Source organism: Schistocerca piceifrons, chromosome 1 (genome assembly GCF_021461385.2).
Source record: "Schistocerca piceifrons isolate TAMUIC-IGC-003096 chromosome 1, iqSchPice1.1, whole genome shotgun sequence".
Taxonomy (NCBI): domain Eukaryota; kingdom Metazoa; phylum Arthropoda; class Insecta; order Orthoptera; family Acrididae; genus Schistocerca; species Schistocerca piceifrons.
The window spans coordinates 709,252,295-709,268,936 of record NC_060138.1 but is presented as its reverse complement, the minus strand read 5'-3'; the positions used below and the strand labels follow the sequence as shown (position 1 = coordinate 709,268,936).

The following is a 16,642-nucleotide window of genomic DNA, read 5'->3' as shown; positions in this document are numbered from 1 at the left end:
TAAAACTGAAGGAACTGGAAAAAGGTGGGAATTTAAAGAGATGGGACCTGGATAAACTGAAAGAACCAGAGGTTGTACAGAGTTTCAGGGAGAGCATAAGGGAACAATTGACAGGAATGGGGAAAAGAAATACAGTAGAAGAAGAATGGGTAGCTTTGAGGGATGAAATAGTGAAGGCAGCAGAGGATCAAGTAGGTAAAAAAACGAGGGCTAGTAGAAATCCTTGGGTAACAGAAGAGATACTGGATTTAATTGATGAAAGGAGAAAATACAAAAATACAATAAATGAAGTAGGCAAAAAGGAATACAAACGTCTCAAAAATGAGATTGACAGGAAGTGCAAAATGGCTAAGCAGGGATGGCTAGAGGACAAATGTAAGGATGTAGAGGCTTATCTCACGAGGAGTAAGATAGATACTGCCTACAGGAAAATTAAAGAGACCTTTGGAGAAAAGAGAACCACTTGCATGAATATCAAGAGCTAAGATGGAAACCAAGTTCTAAGCAAAGAAGGGAAAGCAGAAAGGTGGAAGGAGTATATAGAGGGTCTATACAAGGGCGATGTACTTCAGGACAATATTATGGAAATGGAAGAGGGTGTAGATGAAGATGAAATGGGAGATAAGATACTGCGTGAAGAGTTTGACAGAGCACTGAAAGACCTGAGTCGAAACAAGGCCCCGGGAGTAGACAACATTCCATTAGAACTACTGACAGCCTTGGGAGAGCCAGTCCTGACAAAACTCTACCATCTGGTGAGCAAGATGTATGAGACAGGCGAAATTCCCTCAGACTTCAAGAAGAATATAATAATTCCAGTCCCAAAGATAGCAGGTGTTGACAGATGCGAAAATTACCGAACTATCAGTTTAATAAGTCACAGCTGCAAAATACTAATGCGAATTCTTTACAGCCGAATGGAAAAACTGGTTGAAGCCGACCTCGGGGAAGATCAGTTTGGATTTTGTAGAAATGTTGGAATACGTGAGGCAATACTGACCCTACGACTAATCTTAGAAGAAAGATTAAGGAAAAGCAAACCTACATTTCTAGCATTTGTATACTTAGAGAAAGCTTTTGACAATGTTGACTGGAATACTCTCTTTCAAATTGTGAAGGTGGCAGGGGTAAAATACAGGGAGCGAAAGGCTATTTACAATTTGTACAGAAACCAGATGGCAGTTATAAGAGTCAAGGGGCATGAAAGGGAAACAGTGGTTGAGAAGGGAGTGAGACAGGGTTGTAGCCTATCGCCGATGCTATTCAATCTGTATATTGAGCAAGCAGTAAAGGAAACAAAAGAAAAATTCGGAGTAGGTATTAAAATCCATGGAGAAGAAATAAAAACTTTGAGGTTCGCTGATAACATTGTAATTCTGTAAGAGACAGCAAAGGACTTGCAAGAGCGGTTGAATGGAATGGACAGTGTCTTGAAAGGAGGGTATAAGATGAACATCAACAAAAGCAAAGCGAGGATAATGGAATGTAGTCGAATTAAGTTGGGTGATCCTGAGGGAATTAGATTAGGAAATGAGGCACTTAAAGTAATAAAGGAGTTTTGCTATTTGGGGAGCAAAATAACTGATAATGGTCGAAGTAGAGAGGATATAAAATGTAGACTGGCAATGGCAAGGAAAGCGTTTCTGAAGAAGAGAAATTTGTTAACATCGAGTATAGATTTAAGTGTCAGGAAATCATTTCTGAAAGTATTTGTATGGAGTGTAGCCGTGTATGGAAGGGAAACAAGGACAATAAATAGTTTAGGCAAGAAGAGAATAGAAGCTTTCGAAATGTGGTGCTACAGAAGAATGCTGAAGATTAGATGGGTAGATCACATAACTAATGAGGAGGTATTGAGCAGAATTGGGGAGAAGAGGAGTTTGTGGCATAACTTGACTAGAAGAAGGGATCGGTTGGTAGAACATGTTCTGAGGCATCAAGGGATCACCAATTTAGTACTGGAGGGCAGCGTGGAGGGTAAAAATCGTAGAGGGAGACCAAGAGATGAATACACTAAGCAGATTCAGAAGGATGTAGGCGGCAGTAGGTACTGGGAGATGAAGAACCTTGCACAGGATAGAGTAGCATAGAGAGCTGCATCAAGCCAGTCTCAGGACTGAAGACCACCACAACAACAATAACAACATGACATTTCTGACAAGAAATCATGACTCCAGTCACACAACTGACATGATACTCCGTAGGCACCCAGTTTAGTGAGAAGCTGCTTGTGAAGAATAGTATCAGAAGCCTTCAGGACTCTGGAAATGTAGAAATATGAGATCAGTTTGAGATACCCTGTTGATAGCACTCATTACTTCATGAGAATAAAGAGCTAGCTGTGTTTTCTGAATCCGTGATGACCACGTGTTAGTATATTATTTAACTCAAGGTAATTCATAATGTTTGAACACAGTATATAGTCCAAAATCCTACTGCAAGTCCACATCAGTGGAAGGGGTTTTAATTTAATGTATTGATATGGGTCTGTAATTTAGTGGATTACTCCTATTTCCTTTTGTGAACATTGGTGTGACTGTTGCAACTTTCCAACCTTTAGGTATGGATCTTTTGTTGAGTGAGCACTTATATATGATTGTTAAGTAAAGAGCTATTATATCAGCACAGTCTGAAAGGTAAATGGTGTACAACCTGGTCCAGAAGACTTGCCTGTATTAAATGATTTGAGTTGCTGTACTACACCAAAGATATGTACTTCTAAGTTACTCATGTGGACAGCAGATTTGGATTCGAATCCTGGAATATTTACTTCATCTTCTTTGGTGAAGGAATTTCAGAAAATGGTATTTATTAACTTTGCTTTAGTGATACTGTTATCGGTAACATTACCGTTGCTGCCTCACATTGAAGGTATTGCTGTGTCCTGCTGCTGGTTACTTTATATATGACCAGGATCTCTTCCGATTTTTTGCTAGATTTTGTAGCAGAATTTTGTTGTGGAAACTATTAAAAGCATCTTCCACTGAAGTCCACATTAAATTTTGAGCTTTTGAAAAATTTTGTCAGTCTTGGAGGTTTTGTATTCTTTTAAATTGGCATGCTTTTTCCGTTGTTTCTGCAGCCATTTTCTGACATGTTTTGTGTACTATTGGGAGGGGGGATAGATCAGTTTCCTGGTTTAGAAGGAATGGAAACTGCCTTTTTGGAAAGTGTCAGGCGAATTTTTCCCTGCTTTTTTTAAACATATAAGTAATAATGAATCAAAATAAAGATAGACTGCAAATGGAATTGTACAAACAATGTCGAATAATCTCAAATTATAATTTAAGAATTTCAGCAAACAAAACCAAAGTTATGATATTCTTTGATCAAATATCATCTGACTTAAACTGGAGCAAGTGCAACATTTCCATTTTGTTGGGTGTGACATAAAGCTTAAAAGGAAGACAAATAGATCAGATTAGAGGAAATGTGACACTATTGCAATACCTTATGAAGGGGAAGCAAGAAAAAAGATTCAGATTGTACTGTTGTGTGTATAACACAATTTATTAAATACAAGACAGAATATTCTTGAGGCACTGATAAGAGTATGCCAACACTAACCATAGTCAAGTGACAGAACAGAATACATGAACAAGGCCAGCCATAGCCTGTGCCTAATTCATAAACAGTTGTGTTGCCATAGTCACAGTAAGACTGATTCTCTTGTGGCATCCAAATGCCATCTGGCTGGAATAAGCATACCGAATTTACAGCACAAGGCTATATTATATAGTGCAGTCTAAGCTTTGATTCTGCTTGACCTAAAGTATCTTGTTATGGTAGAAAGCAATGCCACTGGCAGTGTTTGCAGCAGTATAACTTGTGGAGCTTGGGAGACTGTATCATATATCGCCACTCCTTAGCAAAGGGGATAAGAATGCAAATTATATTTCATAAGCTGATGGTCGTCCCTAAGTTATTACATGCACCATTGTGTTGGACTCCATTGCCAAAAGACCTAAGCAATTGCAAAATCTTGAATAGGTAAAAGGTTCCTACATAACAGATAAAATCGGAAATTACTTTATAGTTAGAAAACTAGGTGTGCTATCAACGCAGAACCATGCTAAATCCAAACATGTTCTGTGCGTTTCAGAAACAGAGATCCCAAAGAAAATCAGACAAATAAAATGTTTCCTTAGAATGAAATTATACATAGTACAAATTGTTATGAATTATTTGGTGCTTTGATCTGTTTGCTGTTAGAGTGCAAACCTTGGAAAAATAAAGCTTATATTAAGTGCATTTAAAATCTTTTAGATGTGTCTGTGACCCTCTGACTGTTAAACTAGCAGTTGTAATAGAAAAAAGGAAAGTAAATAGAAACTAGTTATTTCTTTATTATGCAACCACTCTTAAAATTGTCCATCTAAAATTTGCTTAATCACAAATGTAATGTTACAGGTGGTGGAGCATTGGGCCCATTAGCATATCAGCCAATTCCATTCAGCAAAGCTGGTAATCCAATTATGTCAACAGTAGCATTTTTAGCTTCTGTAGTTGATCCAAGGGTTGCAGCATCTGCAGCAAAGGCAGCAATGGAAGAATTTGCAAGTATCAAGGTGAGGGTTTTTTGTTATTTTTTCCCCCTTGCCACTGCAAAACATGATTGTTACTAAATAGTGTATTCCTGATACTTCATATGAAACTGGAATTCCTGTTTCCAGGATGAGGTTCCTGCTGCTCTAATGGATGCTCATGTCAAGAATGTTGAAGCCTCATCCACTGAAGGCAAATTTGATCCCTCTGCAGGATTAGCACAGGTTTGTTAACACACCCTCAATGTGTTTTTAGTTACTTTGATTCTCATTGGGTATTGTGTTGGCCTACTGATCCAGAACAGTAGAGCTGCATTTTTACTACACACGCCGATGTACACCAAGACCACTGTCCACCCTGAGACTGAATGTTATATGGTTGGCATTGTGGGCACATTACACTGTAAGAAAAGTCTATACAGTAAGAAAGCATATAGGGGAAGCAGACACATATGGGGAGTCATTCTAGTGATGATTTAGACAGCATATGGGGAAACTGACTGACATAGCCCTTCACGCATCTTTTCATCCTACATAGTTGTGTTTATATTTATACTGTATACCTCTTTACTTCTGTATGCATCCTCTTTGGTTTGAAGCTGGCACAGTACTTACAGTAGAATATCTTTGGCTTCCCCCTGACAACCATGCCTCCATCCTTGCTACCCTCCCTGTTTTCCTTGCCCTGTTGCTTCATAACCTGGGTTGTGAGTAACTGAATCCACCTTCCCTTCTTCCCTTTCTTTCCCCTCTCTCGTCCCTGATGAAGGAACATTTGTTCCGAAAGCTAGGAACGTAAATTTTCGGTTCTGCTTTTTGTTTATCTATCGGCTGTACTGAGCGGAGGTAAGTACTGGCCAGCCCCTCTATCTCTTTGTTAGTATTTGTTTCATATCTTTATATGAGATTTTCCATTAATCGTTTAGATCACCTATATGGTCCACATCCTTCATTGTTTTGTCCCTTTTGTTAGCTATCACTTACATCTGTCATCTAAACACTTTCTCTTCTTCAGTGTTTTATATATACATAAATAAATAGTTTTGTCACCAACTGTGCTAGTTTCATTTTCCTCCTGTTATCTTGTTCCGTTTATAGTCCACTTCTCTCTTTTTATTTATTGATTTATTTATTTAACATTCCATAGTTTTAACGTTTGTTATTCGCTGTTTTCCAGCCAACAATCACTGCCAACAATCCCTTCCACACCTACCAGTATCATCCATTTCCGTCGATTTCGTGTTGCTGGCGATAATTTTGTGTCATTGGCTATCTTTCTCTGCCACAGGAAAATTTTTTTGGGACATTTCTCCGCCAACCGCGATGTTTTTTGCAGCACACGCGATCTTTTTTGCGGCACGCGCGATCTTTTTTGCGGCACTCCCTATCTCAATTTTTGAGCAACTGCCCTGATCTGGACATACTTGCTTGGTCTGGTCAACTTTTTCCGTATTTTTCTTATTTAGTGATCTTCCTTTGGTATTGAACATAACCAACACAATTTCTTTCTTTCTCGTCCTTCCCTCCGTGTTTTATTCCTTCTTATGATTACTATTTTAACTTTAGTTATTTAATTTCCCTACCCACCAGTTACCCACTATGTACCCTAATCCTATACCACATTATTTACATTCATTCCGGAAACATGCATTCACCGTAGCCAAACTGCAATCCCACATACTTTTCCTCCGGTCCTGCTTAACCTTTGGAATTACCCCTAAAGGACTTACCTTAAAAGTTCCCATCTCTGGGTGCAATTCCTCCTTCCACCAGTCTCTCCTGGACTTCCAGAACCTTCAATCCTTAGCCCTTACCCAACTTGTCCTGAATCTGTACACTACTTCATGTAACCACCACTCCCAACAGCTCCTATCTCTCTTCAAAGTCATCCACCTCCCAAGCCCTTGCTTGGAGAACACACTCAGGAACACCATCCTAGAAGCCAGCTGCAAACTTGAGTTCCATGCCACACACCACCTGAAGAAACTATCCACAGTGCTAGTGCAACACCTAAGAAGTGGGGTCCCTCTCCCTATCCTTCACAAACACCAACCACAACAGAACCTTCAACAAACCCCCCCTCATAGCCAACAAACCTAGCCTAGCCACCCTACTCAACCTTCCCATCCCAGCACATACCCCACACAGACCACATCTCAACTATAACCACAGTCAAATGCCACATATCACCAGTCCCAATTCAGTTCTAAACCTCTCATCCAGATCCCTCTCTCCTCCAGAGACATCTGTTCTATCAAAAGGCTTAACCTTTAGCCCCACGCCTAAATTCAACCACACCGCCCTGGTTAAAGATCTCCTCTCATTCACCCGGAACCTCAACTGGAAATATCACTTCACTACCCAAACACAGCCCCCAAATACTAGACCCAGTGTTGAACCCTGTCTAGAACAGTTCCGACTGCCTTCTCAAAGGGATCCTCCTCCCCTCCCCCAAAAACCATCCCTTGCAGACATTTCAGGAATTCCTCACATCCAGTGTTGCCTCCCAGTCCTTCTTGAAGAACATCCCGACAACCCCCAACATCACCCCAGCTGAATCCCGTGCCATTAAGGAGCTGAAAACAGACCGCTCTATTGTCATCCTCCCGGCAGATAAAGGCTCCACAACTGTGGTACTTGACCGTGTGGAGTATGCGGCAGAAGGATTGCGTCAACTCTCCGACACCTCAACCTACAAAGCTGTTACCCAGGATCCCATTCCCTCCATCCAGACTTAGCTGCAGAAAATCCTAAAAATCCAAGGTCCCTCACAATGCCTCACAACGGCTTCCATAGACTTACTCACTCCACCTGAGCCCCATACTCCTACCTTCTACCCATTACCCAAAATCCACAAAGAGAACCATCCTGGCTGTCCCATTGTAGCAGGCTTCAAAGCCCCAACAGAACATATCTCAGCTCTGGTAGACCAACACCTCCAACCTATCACCCGCACACTCCCATCGTACATCAAAGGCATAAACCACTTCCTAGAATGCCTCAAATCCATTCCCACTCCTCTCCCACCTGAAACCTTTCTTGTCACCATAGATGCTACATCCCTTTACACAAACATCCCACATACCCATGGTCTCTCTGCCTTTGAGCACTACCTCTCCCAACACCCACCCGAAGATCTTCCAAAAACCTCGTTCCTTATCACTCTTACCAACTTCATCCTAACCCATAATTACTTCACTTTTGAAGGCCAGACCTACAAACAAGTCAGGGGAACGGCCATGGGAACCAGGATGGCTCCGTCCTATGCTAACCTCTTCATGGGGAGCATGGAGGAGGCTTTCCTGAAGACCCAACAGCTGCTTCCCCTGGCCTGGTATGGGTGTATAGATGACATCTTTGTGGTCTGGACTCATGGTGAAGAAACACTCTTAATTTCCTCCATAACCTCACCTCCTTTTCGAATCTGAATTTCACCTGCTCCTTCTCCAAAACCCAAGCCACCTTCCTGGATGTTGACCTTCATCTTGTTGAAGCTCACATCCACACCTCTGTCCATATCAAACCCACAAACAAACTACAGTACCTTCACTTTGATAGCTGCCATCCATTCCACATCAAACGTTCCCTTCCCTACAGCCTAGGTATTCATGGCAAACGTATCTGCTCCAGTGATGAATCCCTCAACAATTACACCAATAACCTGACCAGTGCTTTCCTCTCCCGCAACTATCCTGCAGACCTTGTCCACAAACAGATCTCCCGAGCAATACATTCCTCCCCGTCCAACAACAATGTTCCTACCCCCAGACCACACAGAAGCATCCCCCTTGTCACCCAGTATTATCCTGGCCTTGAATACATCAACAAATTACTCCGCCAGGGATATGACTTTCTCAAGTCAACACTTGAAATGAGATCATCCCTTGACAAAATTCTCCCCACACCACCCAGAGTTGCCTTTCGTCGCCCCCCTAACCTCCGTAACATCCTTGTTAAACCCTACAATATTCCCAGACTACCTTCTCTACCCAGCGTTTCCTACCGCTGTAACCGACCCCGCTGCAAAACTTGCCCCATGCATCCCCCCACAACCACCTGCTCCAGCCCCGCTACTGGTAAAACATACACAATTCAAGGCAGGGCCACGCGTGAAACTACACATGTCATTTATCAGCTGACATGCCTGCACTGCACAGCCTTTTACATCGGTATGACAACAACTAAACTGGCTAAGCGCATGAACGGACACAGACTGTCCGTCTAGGAGATGTCCAATACCCAGTAGCAGAGCATGCCCTCCAGCATAATTCTAGGGACCTAGGAACCTGCTACACCGTATGTGCCATTTGGCTTCTCCCATCCAACACCAGTCCCTCTGAACTGCCGAGATGGGAACTTGCACTCCGACACATCCTTTCATCCCGCCATCCCCCTGGACTGAACCTACGTTAAACAACCTCACTCCCATTTACTCTTCAGTCTTCTCCTCTTTTCCTTTCGTCTTTAGCCATTCACGCATCTTTTCATCCTACATAGTTGTGTTTATCTTTATACTGTATACCTCTTTACTTCTGTATGCATCCTCTTTGGTTTGAAGCTGGCACAGTACTTACAGTAGAATATCTTTGGCTTCCCCCTGACAACCATGCCTCCATCCTTGCTACCCTCCCTGTTTTCCTTTCCCTGTTGCTTCATAACTTGGGTTGTGAGTAACTGAATCCACTTTCCCTTCTTCCCTTTCTTTCCCCTCTCTCCTCCCTGATGAAGGAACATTTGTTCCGAAAGCTAGGAATGTAAATTTTCGGTTCTGCTTTTTGTGTATCTATCGGCTGTACTGAGCGGAGGTAAGTACTGGCCAGCCCCTCTATCTCTTTGTTAGTATTTGTTTCAACTATGACAAAGAGCAGATGATTGTGTCCTGGCACCTGGGAACAAGCATCTTGGATATGATAAAGCTGGTTAGCTGTTTGTGTGTTACTGCTTTGAGCAACTATGGAAAGTGGTTGAAGAATAGTGAAACCAGAAGTAAGCACCATAAAAAAGGACATGAAGCAATCTGTGGCAGCTCTGATGACTGAGTAAAACTGTTTAGGAGCACTTGCTCAGTGCAAGTTGTTGAACTTGGGGCTCAGTAGAAGGTGACCCCTATGTTTTCCTAACAGCATTGTCAGTTATGATTGCACTGGATTGTAGAGATTGGACTCTGGAACAGTGAAAATATGTTGTGTGATCAGATGTATAACTTTCTTGTTATACTAGTTCCGTGGTCACGCTTGGATATGTCGTCATACAGGCGAATGGATATTGGAAACATTCACATAGTCATGTACACAGGCCAGTGGAGGCAATATTGTATTATGGGGGACATTACTTGGAGTTCCATGGGATCTGTTGTAGTAATCAAAGACACCAGGACAGCTGTTAGAGTGTATGAACAGTATTGTGGATTGCCTGCATACTGTCGTGCATTGTGTCTTTCCCTATATTGATGGCATCTTACAGCAGGCTGACTGTCCATTTCACAAGGCCAGAACCGTGCTATAGTGGTTTGAAGAGTATGATAGTGAACTCGTGGTGATGTCTCGGTCACCAAATTCACCTGATCTGAACCCAGAGGGACAGGTTTGGGATTGTATTGGGTGCCAAGTCATTGCCCACAAGCCACCGACTCCTAATTTTCAGGAATTGTGTGGCGTGTGCGTAAATACCTGGTGCCACATACCTCTTGTAATTGTCTGTTGAATCTGCAAAACAGAGAATCGCTGCTGTATTACACTCCAGAGGTGGACCAATTTATTATTAAGTAGATATTCATAATGTTTTGGTTCATCAGCATATGTTGCATGGCAGGAGGTTTTACATACCATTAATGTTCAGCCTTCATATTCCAGTTATTGATCCTGCTTGTGTAACTATATTTGTGCTTAATTTTTCCCTAATTGTTTTAGTATTTTGCATCTGAGAAATACTCATAATGGATCACAGAAAACATAAGTTTGCTTATGACTATAAATATGACAAACTTTTAATGTATGGAATTTAATGTGATGCAGAGATAAGCAAGAACTAGAAGTTGAAAGATAGTTTTAGATTTTTCATGAATTTTGGGGCACGAGGACTTCTTGGTCAGTGTCATAAGAAGCAGCACAAAAAATGAATCTGCACATCACGTTTCACTTTTTGCTCATTTTTAGCGCACTTATTCTGAAATGAAGCAAGTTTTATTTATTTTGCAGAGTGGAATTGCTGGTACTGTTCCGGAAAAAGAAGAAGAAGTTGTGGAGAAGGAAAAGAAAGATGATGATAAAGAAGCAGAGGAGAAACCATGTGATGCTGAAGGAAAACAGAAGAAAGAGTCTGAAAAGCCAGAAGCTACTGAAACTGAAAAGAAATCAGACGAAAGGGATGGAAAGGAAAGTACTGAAGAGGAGAAGTCCAATGACAAAACTGATATCAAAGAAGAAGGGGAGCAGAAAGAAGGAAGCGAAGGTGAGACGAGGCCGACAGAAACGGAACACGATCGTTTGGTGAAGGACGCCCAGCTGCAGGCTGCCGCTGCTGCGGCACTGGCAGCTGCCGCAGTCAAGGCTAAGCATTTGGCCGCTGTCGAGGAGCGCAAGATCAAATCGTTGGTAGCGCTGCTCGTGGAGACTCAGATGAAGAAGTTGGAAATCAAACTGCGCCATTTCGAAGAGCTCGAGACGACAATGGAGAGGGAAAGAGAAGGTTTAGAATATCAACGACAGCAGCTCATTACGGAACGGCAACAGTTCCACCTGGAACAATTGAAAGCTGCCGAATTCCGTGCTCGTCAACAGGCACACCAACGGCTTGCGGCTGAAAGTGGTGTTCCTAGTGGAGGATGGGGTGGGCAGGTTCACTCTTCCCCTGCAGCGCCCCCTGCCACACCTGGAGGAAACCCCAGTGAGGGTGGCGTGACACCCAGTACAACACCCACACCACCTTCACCCCAGGCAACAGCCGGCCCTCCACATGCCAGTGCAACAGCTGTGCCGAATGTTCACCCCCAGGCCGTCGGCTCACCTTCTCCTGGGCCACAGCAGCAGGCTGTGTAGACAGTCTATTTTATTGTCGGCAATTGAGAACTTAATTTGTGTCAGTTTCTTCAGTTCTTATTGGATTATGAATACGTCGTGTACTCTTTGAAATACTGTCATATGCATAGTGTAGAGATGCTTTATCATACATCATTATTCATTGTCTGTGGGTGTGTGTATTTGAAGTGTATTTGCAACTAACTGGTGAGGCAAGGAAAGACAAAGAACAACAGGTGCAAGATCACTGGCCTTTGATGGTCCTTTTAAGCTTTGTATTTAATCACATTTGAAACTAAAATGAGTGTGTGCTATCAAACAGTATGATTATTGTCACAGAACAGAATTATTAGAACAGAACTGAACAGTAGTAAAGGAAAATGGTAATTTGTTTTTCGATTCTATAATGTGAACCTTCCGTTGCTTTCTTTTGCACAGTTTGTGCTTTATTCAAGACTGATGGATGTTAACAGTAGTAGAGGAGAACGCTATTATGAAAATCCTAATTTGTTTTTTAACTATGTAATGTGACTGTTCTGTTGCTTTCTTCTTCACAATTCGTGCTTTATTGAAGACTGATGGATGTAAATGTTCAGCAGTGCTATGTTTTACTGTGTCAATGTTTTGTTTTCTCACCAGTATTCTTAAAAATGTGTACTACCATTGAATGTCGTATGTTCTTTTCATTGTGTACCACATGATTTGTTTATAAGTATGTCAAATATGTAAACTCACAGTCACCAAGACCCATATTTTCTTTTTTGCTAATTTATTTTCAAAACTGTGGAGGTGAACTAGATTTTGACTCTGTTAGACAAATGATAATGTAACTGAGGTGTTACTCTTCTCTTACCAACTGAATCTTTGTAATCTGTCTGTAGTAATCTCTGTAACTTTTTTACGACTTTTGTAGTGAAAATGTAATCTGTAAATTGTTTAGCACATATCTCCCTCTCCTTGTGTGTGTGTGTGTGTGTGTGTGTGTGTGTTTATTGAGTATGCACATATATTTACCTATGTGCGTGTCTGAGTGAAATGGTTAAAACACATGTAGAACATAGATCCATCTGAATTGAATGTAATGAATCTTGAGATCCAGCTGATGAGGATGAAGTTCAAGCTGCATAGTTAAAATACTCTGCATATATAGAGACATTTCCATAGTATAAATGAGATTTTTCGTATTATTTGTATGTATAAAATGCGCAATGTCTTATGTAAATAAAAGCAATTATGTATTACTAGAGGGCAGCCAAGCTGCTTAATCTTGTTGTATTTTATTTCTATTAATGATAGAGTTGAGACTTAAAAAGACGTCTCTCAGGATTCCTGGTTGTGGTTGATTAATGGTGTGCTTCCATAAAATGGAAATTACTACTCAGCTGAACATCTAGAAGCAAATCATTAAACAATGGTTATGGTAATGAAAGCTATCATCTTTATATTAATCAAAACAGCATTATTTTTGTTATTTTACATTGATATTAATAGAAAAAGTGAACATTTACATTTACTGTTTTAGGAAGAAAAAGAATAACTACAGAAAGATAGTGAACAGTTACATTAACATCATTATAACTCAATAATTTAACAGGCAGCTACACATTTTCAGACATGACTGAAAGTAGAAAAAAGAAAATAATGAACAATTTCAGTTAATTATGGAACTAAATGGCTATGAACTCAAAAATTATAGACTTCTAACCCGCTACACTTCAAACCTCAAGTAAGTGAAATCACTGTCATTTGGATGGGATCTTGTAATGGAAACTCCAGGTTGAAATAACAACAGTATTATGAAAAGGATTGATTGCTACTAACCATAGAGATGCCACGTTGAGTTGAAGGCAGGTGCAACTAAAAGACTGTTACCGTACATATTCAGCTTTTGGCGAAAGCCTTCTTCAGGAAGGAAAAACACATACACATGCATGCATACGTGCGCTAGCGCCCAAACACACACACACACACACACACACACACACACACACACACACACACAAAAGCAAGTGCACCTCATGAAAAAGGACAGCGACCTCCAGCTGGGCTGCAGCTGCGTCAAAGCAGTGATCTGGAGTGGGACAGGGGAAGGATGGGGTATGGGGTGGGGGGAGAGAAGTGAATGCTGCTTGGTGGAGTGTGCAGGGGGTAGAAGCTGGCGGCAAAAGGCTGCCAGGCGCAGTGTTAGAAGGGTGTGGGGGGAGCAAAGATGAGAAGCAGGAAAGCAGAGAAGGGGGAAAGGTCTGTTGGGTGCATTGGCAGAGTACAGAGCACAATGAGAGTGAGGGGATGTGAATTGAGAGGAGGTTATAGGTCAGGGGGGGGGGGGGCAGACACTGTTGAGTGGAGGGTGTGTGGACAGTATAGGTTTCTGTAGATTGAGGTTGGGATGATTTCAGGAGTGGAGAATGTGTTACAAGGATAAATCCCACCTGCACAGTTCAGAAAAGCTGGTGGTGAAGGATAGGATCCAGATGGCCTGGGTTGTGAAGCAGCCATTGAAATCAAGCATGTCATGTTCAACTGCATTTTGTGCCACAGAGTGGCCCGCTTTGCTCTTGGCCACAGTTTTTGGTCATTCATCTTGGCGGACAGCTGTTTGATAGTCATACCAACATAAAAAGCTTAGCAATGACTGCAGCGGAGCTGTTATATGACATCGCTGCTTCCACATGTGGTCTGACCTCTGATGGGGTAGGATATGCATGTGACAGGACTGGAATAGGAAGTGCTGGATTAGTGGTTTGGGCAAGCTTTGTGCCTGGGACTTCCACAGGAATATGATCCTTTGACAATGAGTTGCAGTTGGGAGTGGCTTAGGGTTGAACTAGGATGTTGTGGAGGTAGGGTGAGCAATGGAACACCACTTAGGAGGGGTGGGAGTGGTTTTGTGTAGGATGTCCCTTATTTCAGAGCATAATGAGAGAGAATCAAAGCCCTAATGAAGGATGTTGTTCAGTTGTTTCAGTCCAGGGTGGTATTAGCTGACTTCTTTGTAGCTGGTTCTTGGGAGTGGTGGGAGGATTTGGGGTTTGAGGGGGAAAGGGCACAGGTGATCTGTTTGCCGTCTAGGTCGGGGGGATAGTGCCTGTCTGTGAAGGCCTCTGTAAGATCTTCAGCATACTGAGTAAGGCAGTTCTTTTCACTGAAATATACTGTCCCATGTGGCTAGGCCGAATGGGAATGATTTTTGGCATGCAGCTCTGCTGCAGTGATTGCACAGCTTTGCATATTGGTGTAAGTACCCATCAGCTGTCCACCAGGATGTGTGGCCACTATCTAACAATGGCCAAGAGCAAACTGGATGACACTGTGGCTTAACATGCAGCTGAACACAACACGCTTGATTTCAATGGCTGCTTCACAACTTGGCCATCTGGATCCTCTCCTCCACCAGCAGCTTTTCTGAACTGTGCAGATGGGAGTTATCTTTACAACACATTTTCTGCTCCTGACATCATCATGGCCTCATCATACAGTAGCCTACTGTCCCCAAAGCCTCCACTGAACAGTTTCAGCCCCCTGTGTCCCACCACTTCCTCCCAGTTCACTTCCCCTCACCATCATTGTGCACCAAAATACTCACCAGTCTGTTCCTCTTTCCTGCTCCTTTCCTTTTCCATTCTCCCTCTCCCACTTTCTACCAGCCACCTGATGCTTTGCACGACAGCCTTGTCCTGCCAGCTTGTAGTTCCTGCATTCTCTGCCAGGCAGCGCTCTCTTCTCTCTCCCCTGTCGTGCTCTGCTATCCCTCCTGCCTCCCTACCACACTCCAAATTGCTGTTTCTGTTGGATGCAGTTGCATTCTGGCTAGCAATAATTGTCATATTTGTATGTGAGGTGTGCTTGTTTTTGGGTACATTTGTATGTTTCCTTTCTCAAGAAGGCTTTGGCCAAGAGATAAATGTGTCTGCAACTCAACGTGTGATCTCTACAGTGAATAGCAATCTATCCCTTCCATAATATTGCTGATGTGATCTTATGTAACATTGGGGAATAAAGGTTTGAAAAGTACTAAATAGAATGCACAATGGGGAAGAGAGTGTTGGCAGTTAAAGAGTATTAAGAAATGCAGAAGGTGTGATTTCACATTGTGTGTGTAAGGAAATTATGAGAAGGTACAAAGATAATTCAGATGCAGTAGCAGTGTTTGAAAACTTGTCAAAAACGGGCTGCTCAAAGTGGTATAGCAAAAAGAGGGATGTTGGTGAGGCAGAAAGAGAGACCAGGCTAGTGTGAAGCAATGCAATAAAAATGTGGAATAAAAGAATCTGGAAATACTTATAAATAAATACTGGCATATATCATAGTGCATCTGTATTGTTAAAATTTGTTTGTGTACTCAATTTCACTCATATCCCTGTATGTAGATAAAAAGAGAAGCAATGTTAGATAATGCTGTATGTCACCTCATTTAAAGGCATTGTTCTTATGGAATCATCACAGTTTGTATCAGTCCATAGAACGAAAAGATGACTTATTTAAAACTCAAACTAATTTTCCTGCTGTAACAGTTCTCATCATCAGTTTCGTCTGGTAAGTACTCTACACAGTCTCCTGAGTGACATGGTGACAGGTTCTGGTAATATGCTCTATTCTCTGGATGTGTGAAGGGCATCAATGACAGTAGGTCTTTGACCCTCTTGTGCAAGTAATCATTTAGGTCTTTTGTGAATAGATGACAAGACATGATTCACCGGATGTTTGGCCTTTCTTGCTAGATTTGATATCTGGAACACCTCTTGCAAGCTGAAGAAAATTTATAGTATTTGTTCCCTGGTTAATTACTCCTATATATTGCATTACTCCTATATATTGCATTACTCCTATATATTGCATTTTATCTGTAGCCAAGGATCTGACTTACAAAAAGTTTTGTTTTCTGTCAACATAACATCAATGAAGAAGTCCACTGAAATGAAGTAACTTGTTCTGCTAAAGCTCAACTCTGTTTGTCTGTGGTTTTCTAGGAACTAATAATATTAGTGCAATCCCTAGGTGTATGAATTTTTGCAGTTGTTTTCTGTTTTGTTTTTTCGATAGCTGCTCGAATTGGTCTCCATATGGATGCAACCAGGTTCG

At 41.8% G+C, this 16,642-nt stretch overlaps 1 protein-coding gene across 2 annotated transcripts in view; it reads left to right on the top strand.

The window, feature by feature from the left end:
- LOC124710820 (SWI/SNF complex subunit SMARCC2) overlaps window positions 1-12,825 on the top strand; it is an 86,620-nt gene extending 73,795 nt beyond the window's left edge. For both annotated transcript variants that reach the window (XM_047240957.1, XM_047240956.1), the window contains exons 13-15: window positions 4,411-4,568; window positions 4,674-4,769; window positions 10,742-12,825. In XM_047240957.1, the coding sequence (XP_047096913.1) occupies window positions 4,411-4,568; window positions 4,674-4,769; window positions 10,742-11,581 (1,094 nt within the window). In that variant the 3' untranslated portion in view covers window positions 11,582-12,825. The remainder of the gene's footprint in view (window positions 1-4,410; window positions 4,569-4,673; window positions 4,770-10,741) is intronic.
- The last annotated feature ends 3,817 nt before the right edge of the window (window positions 12,826-16,642 follow it).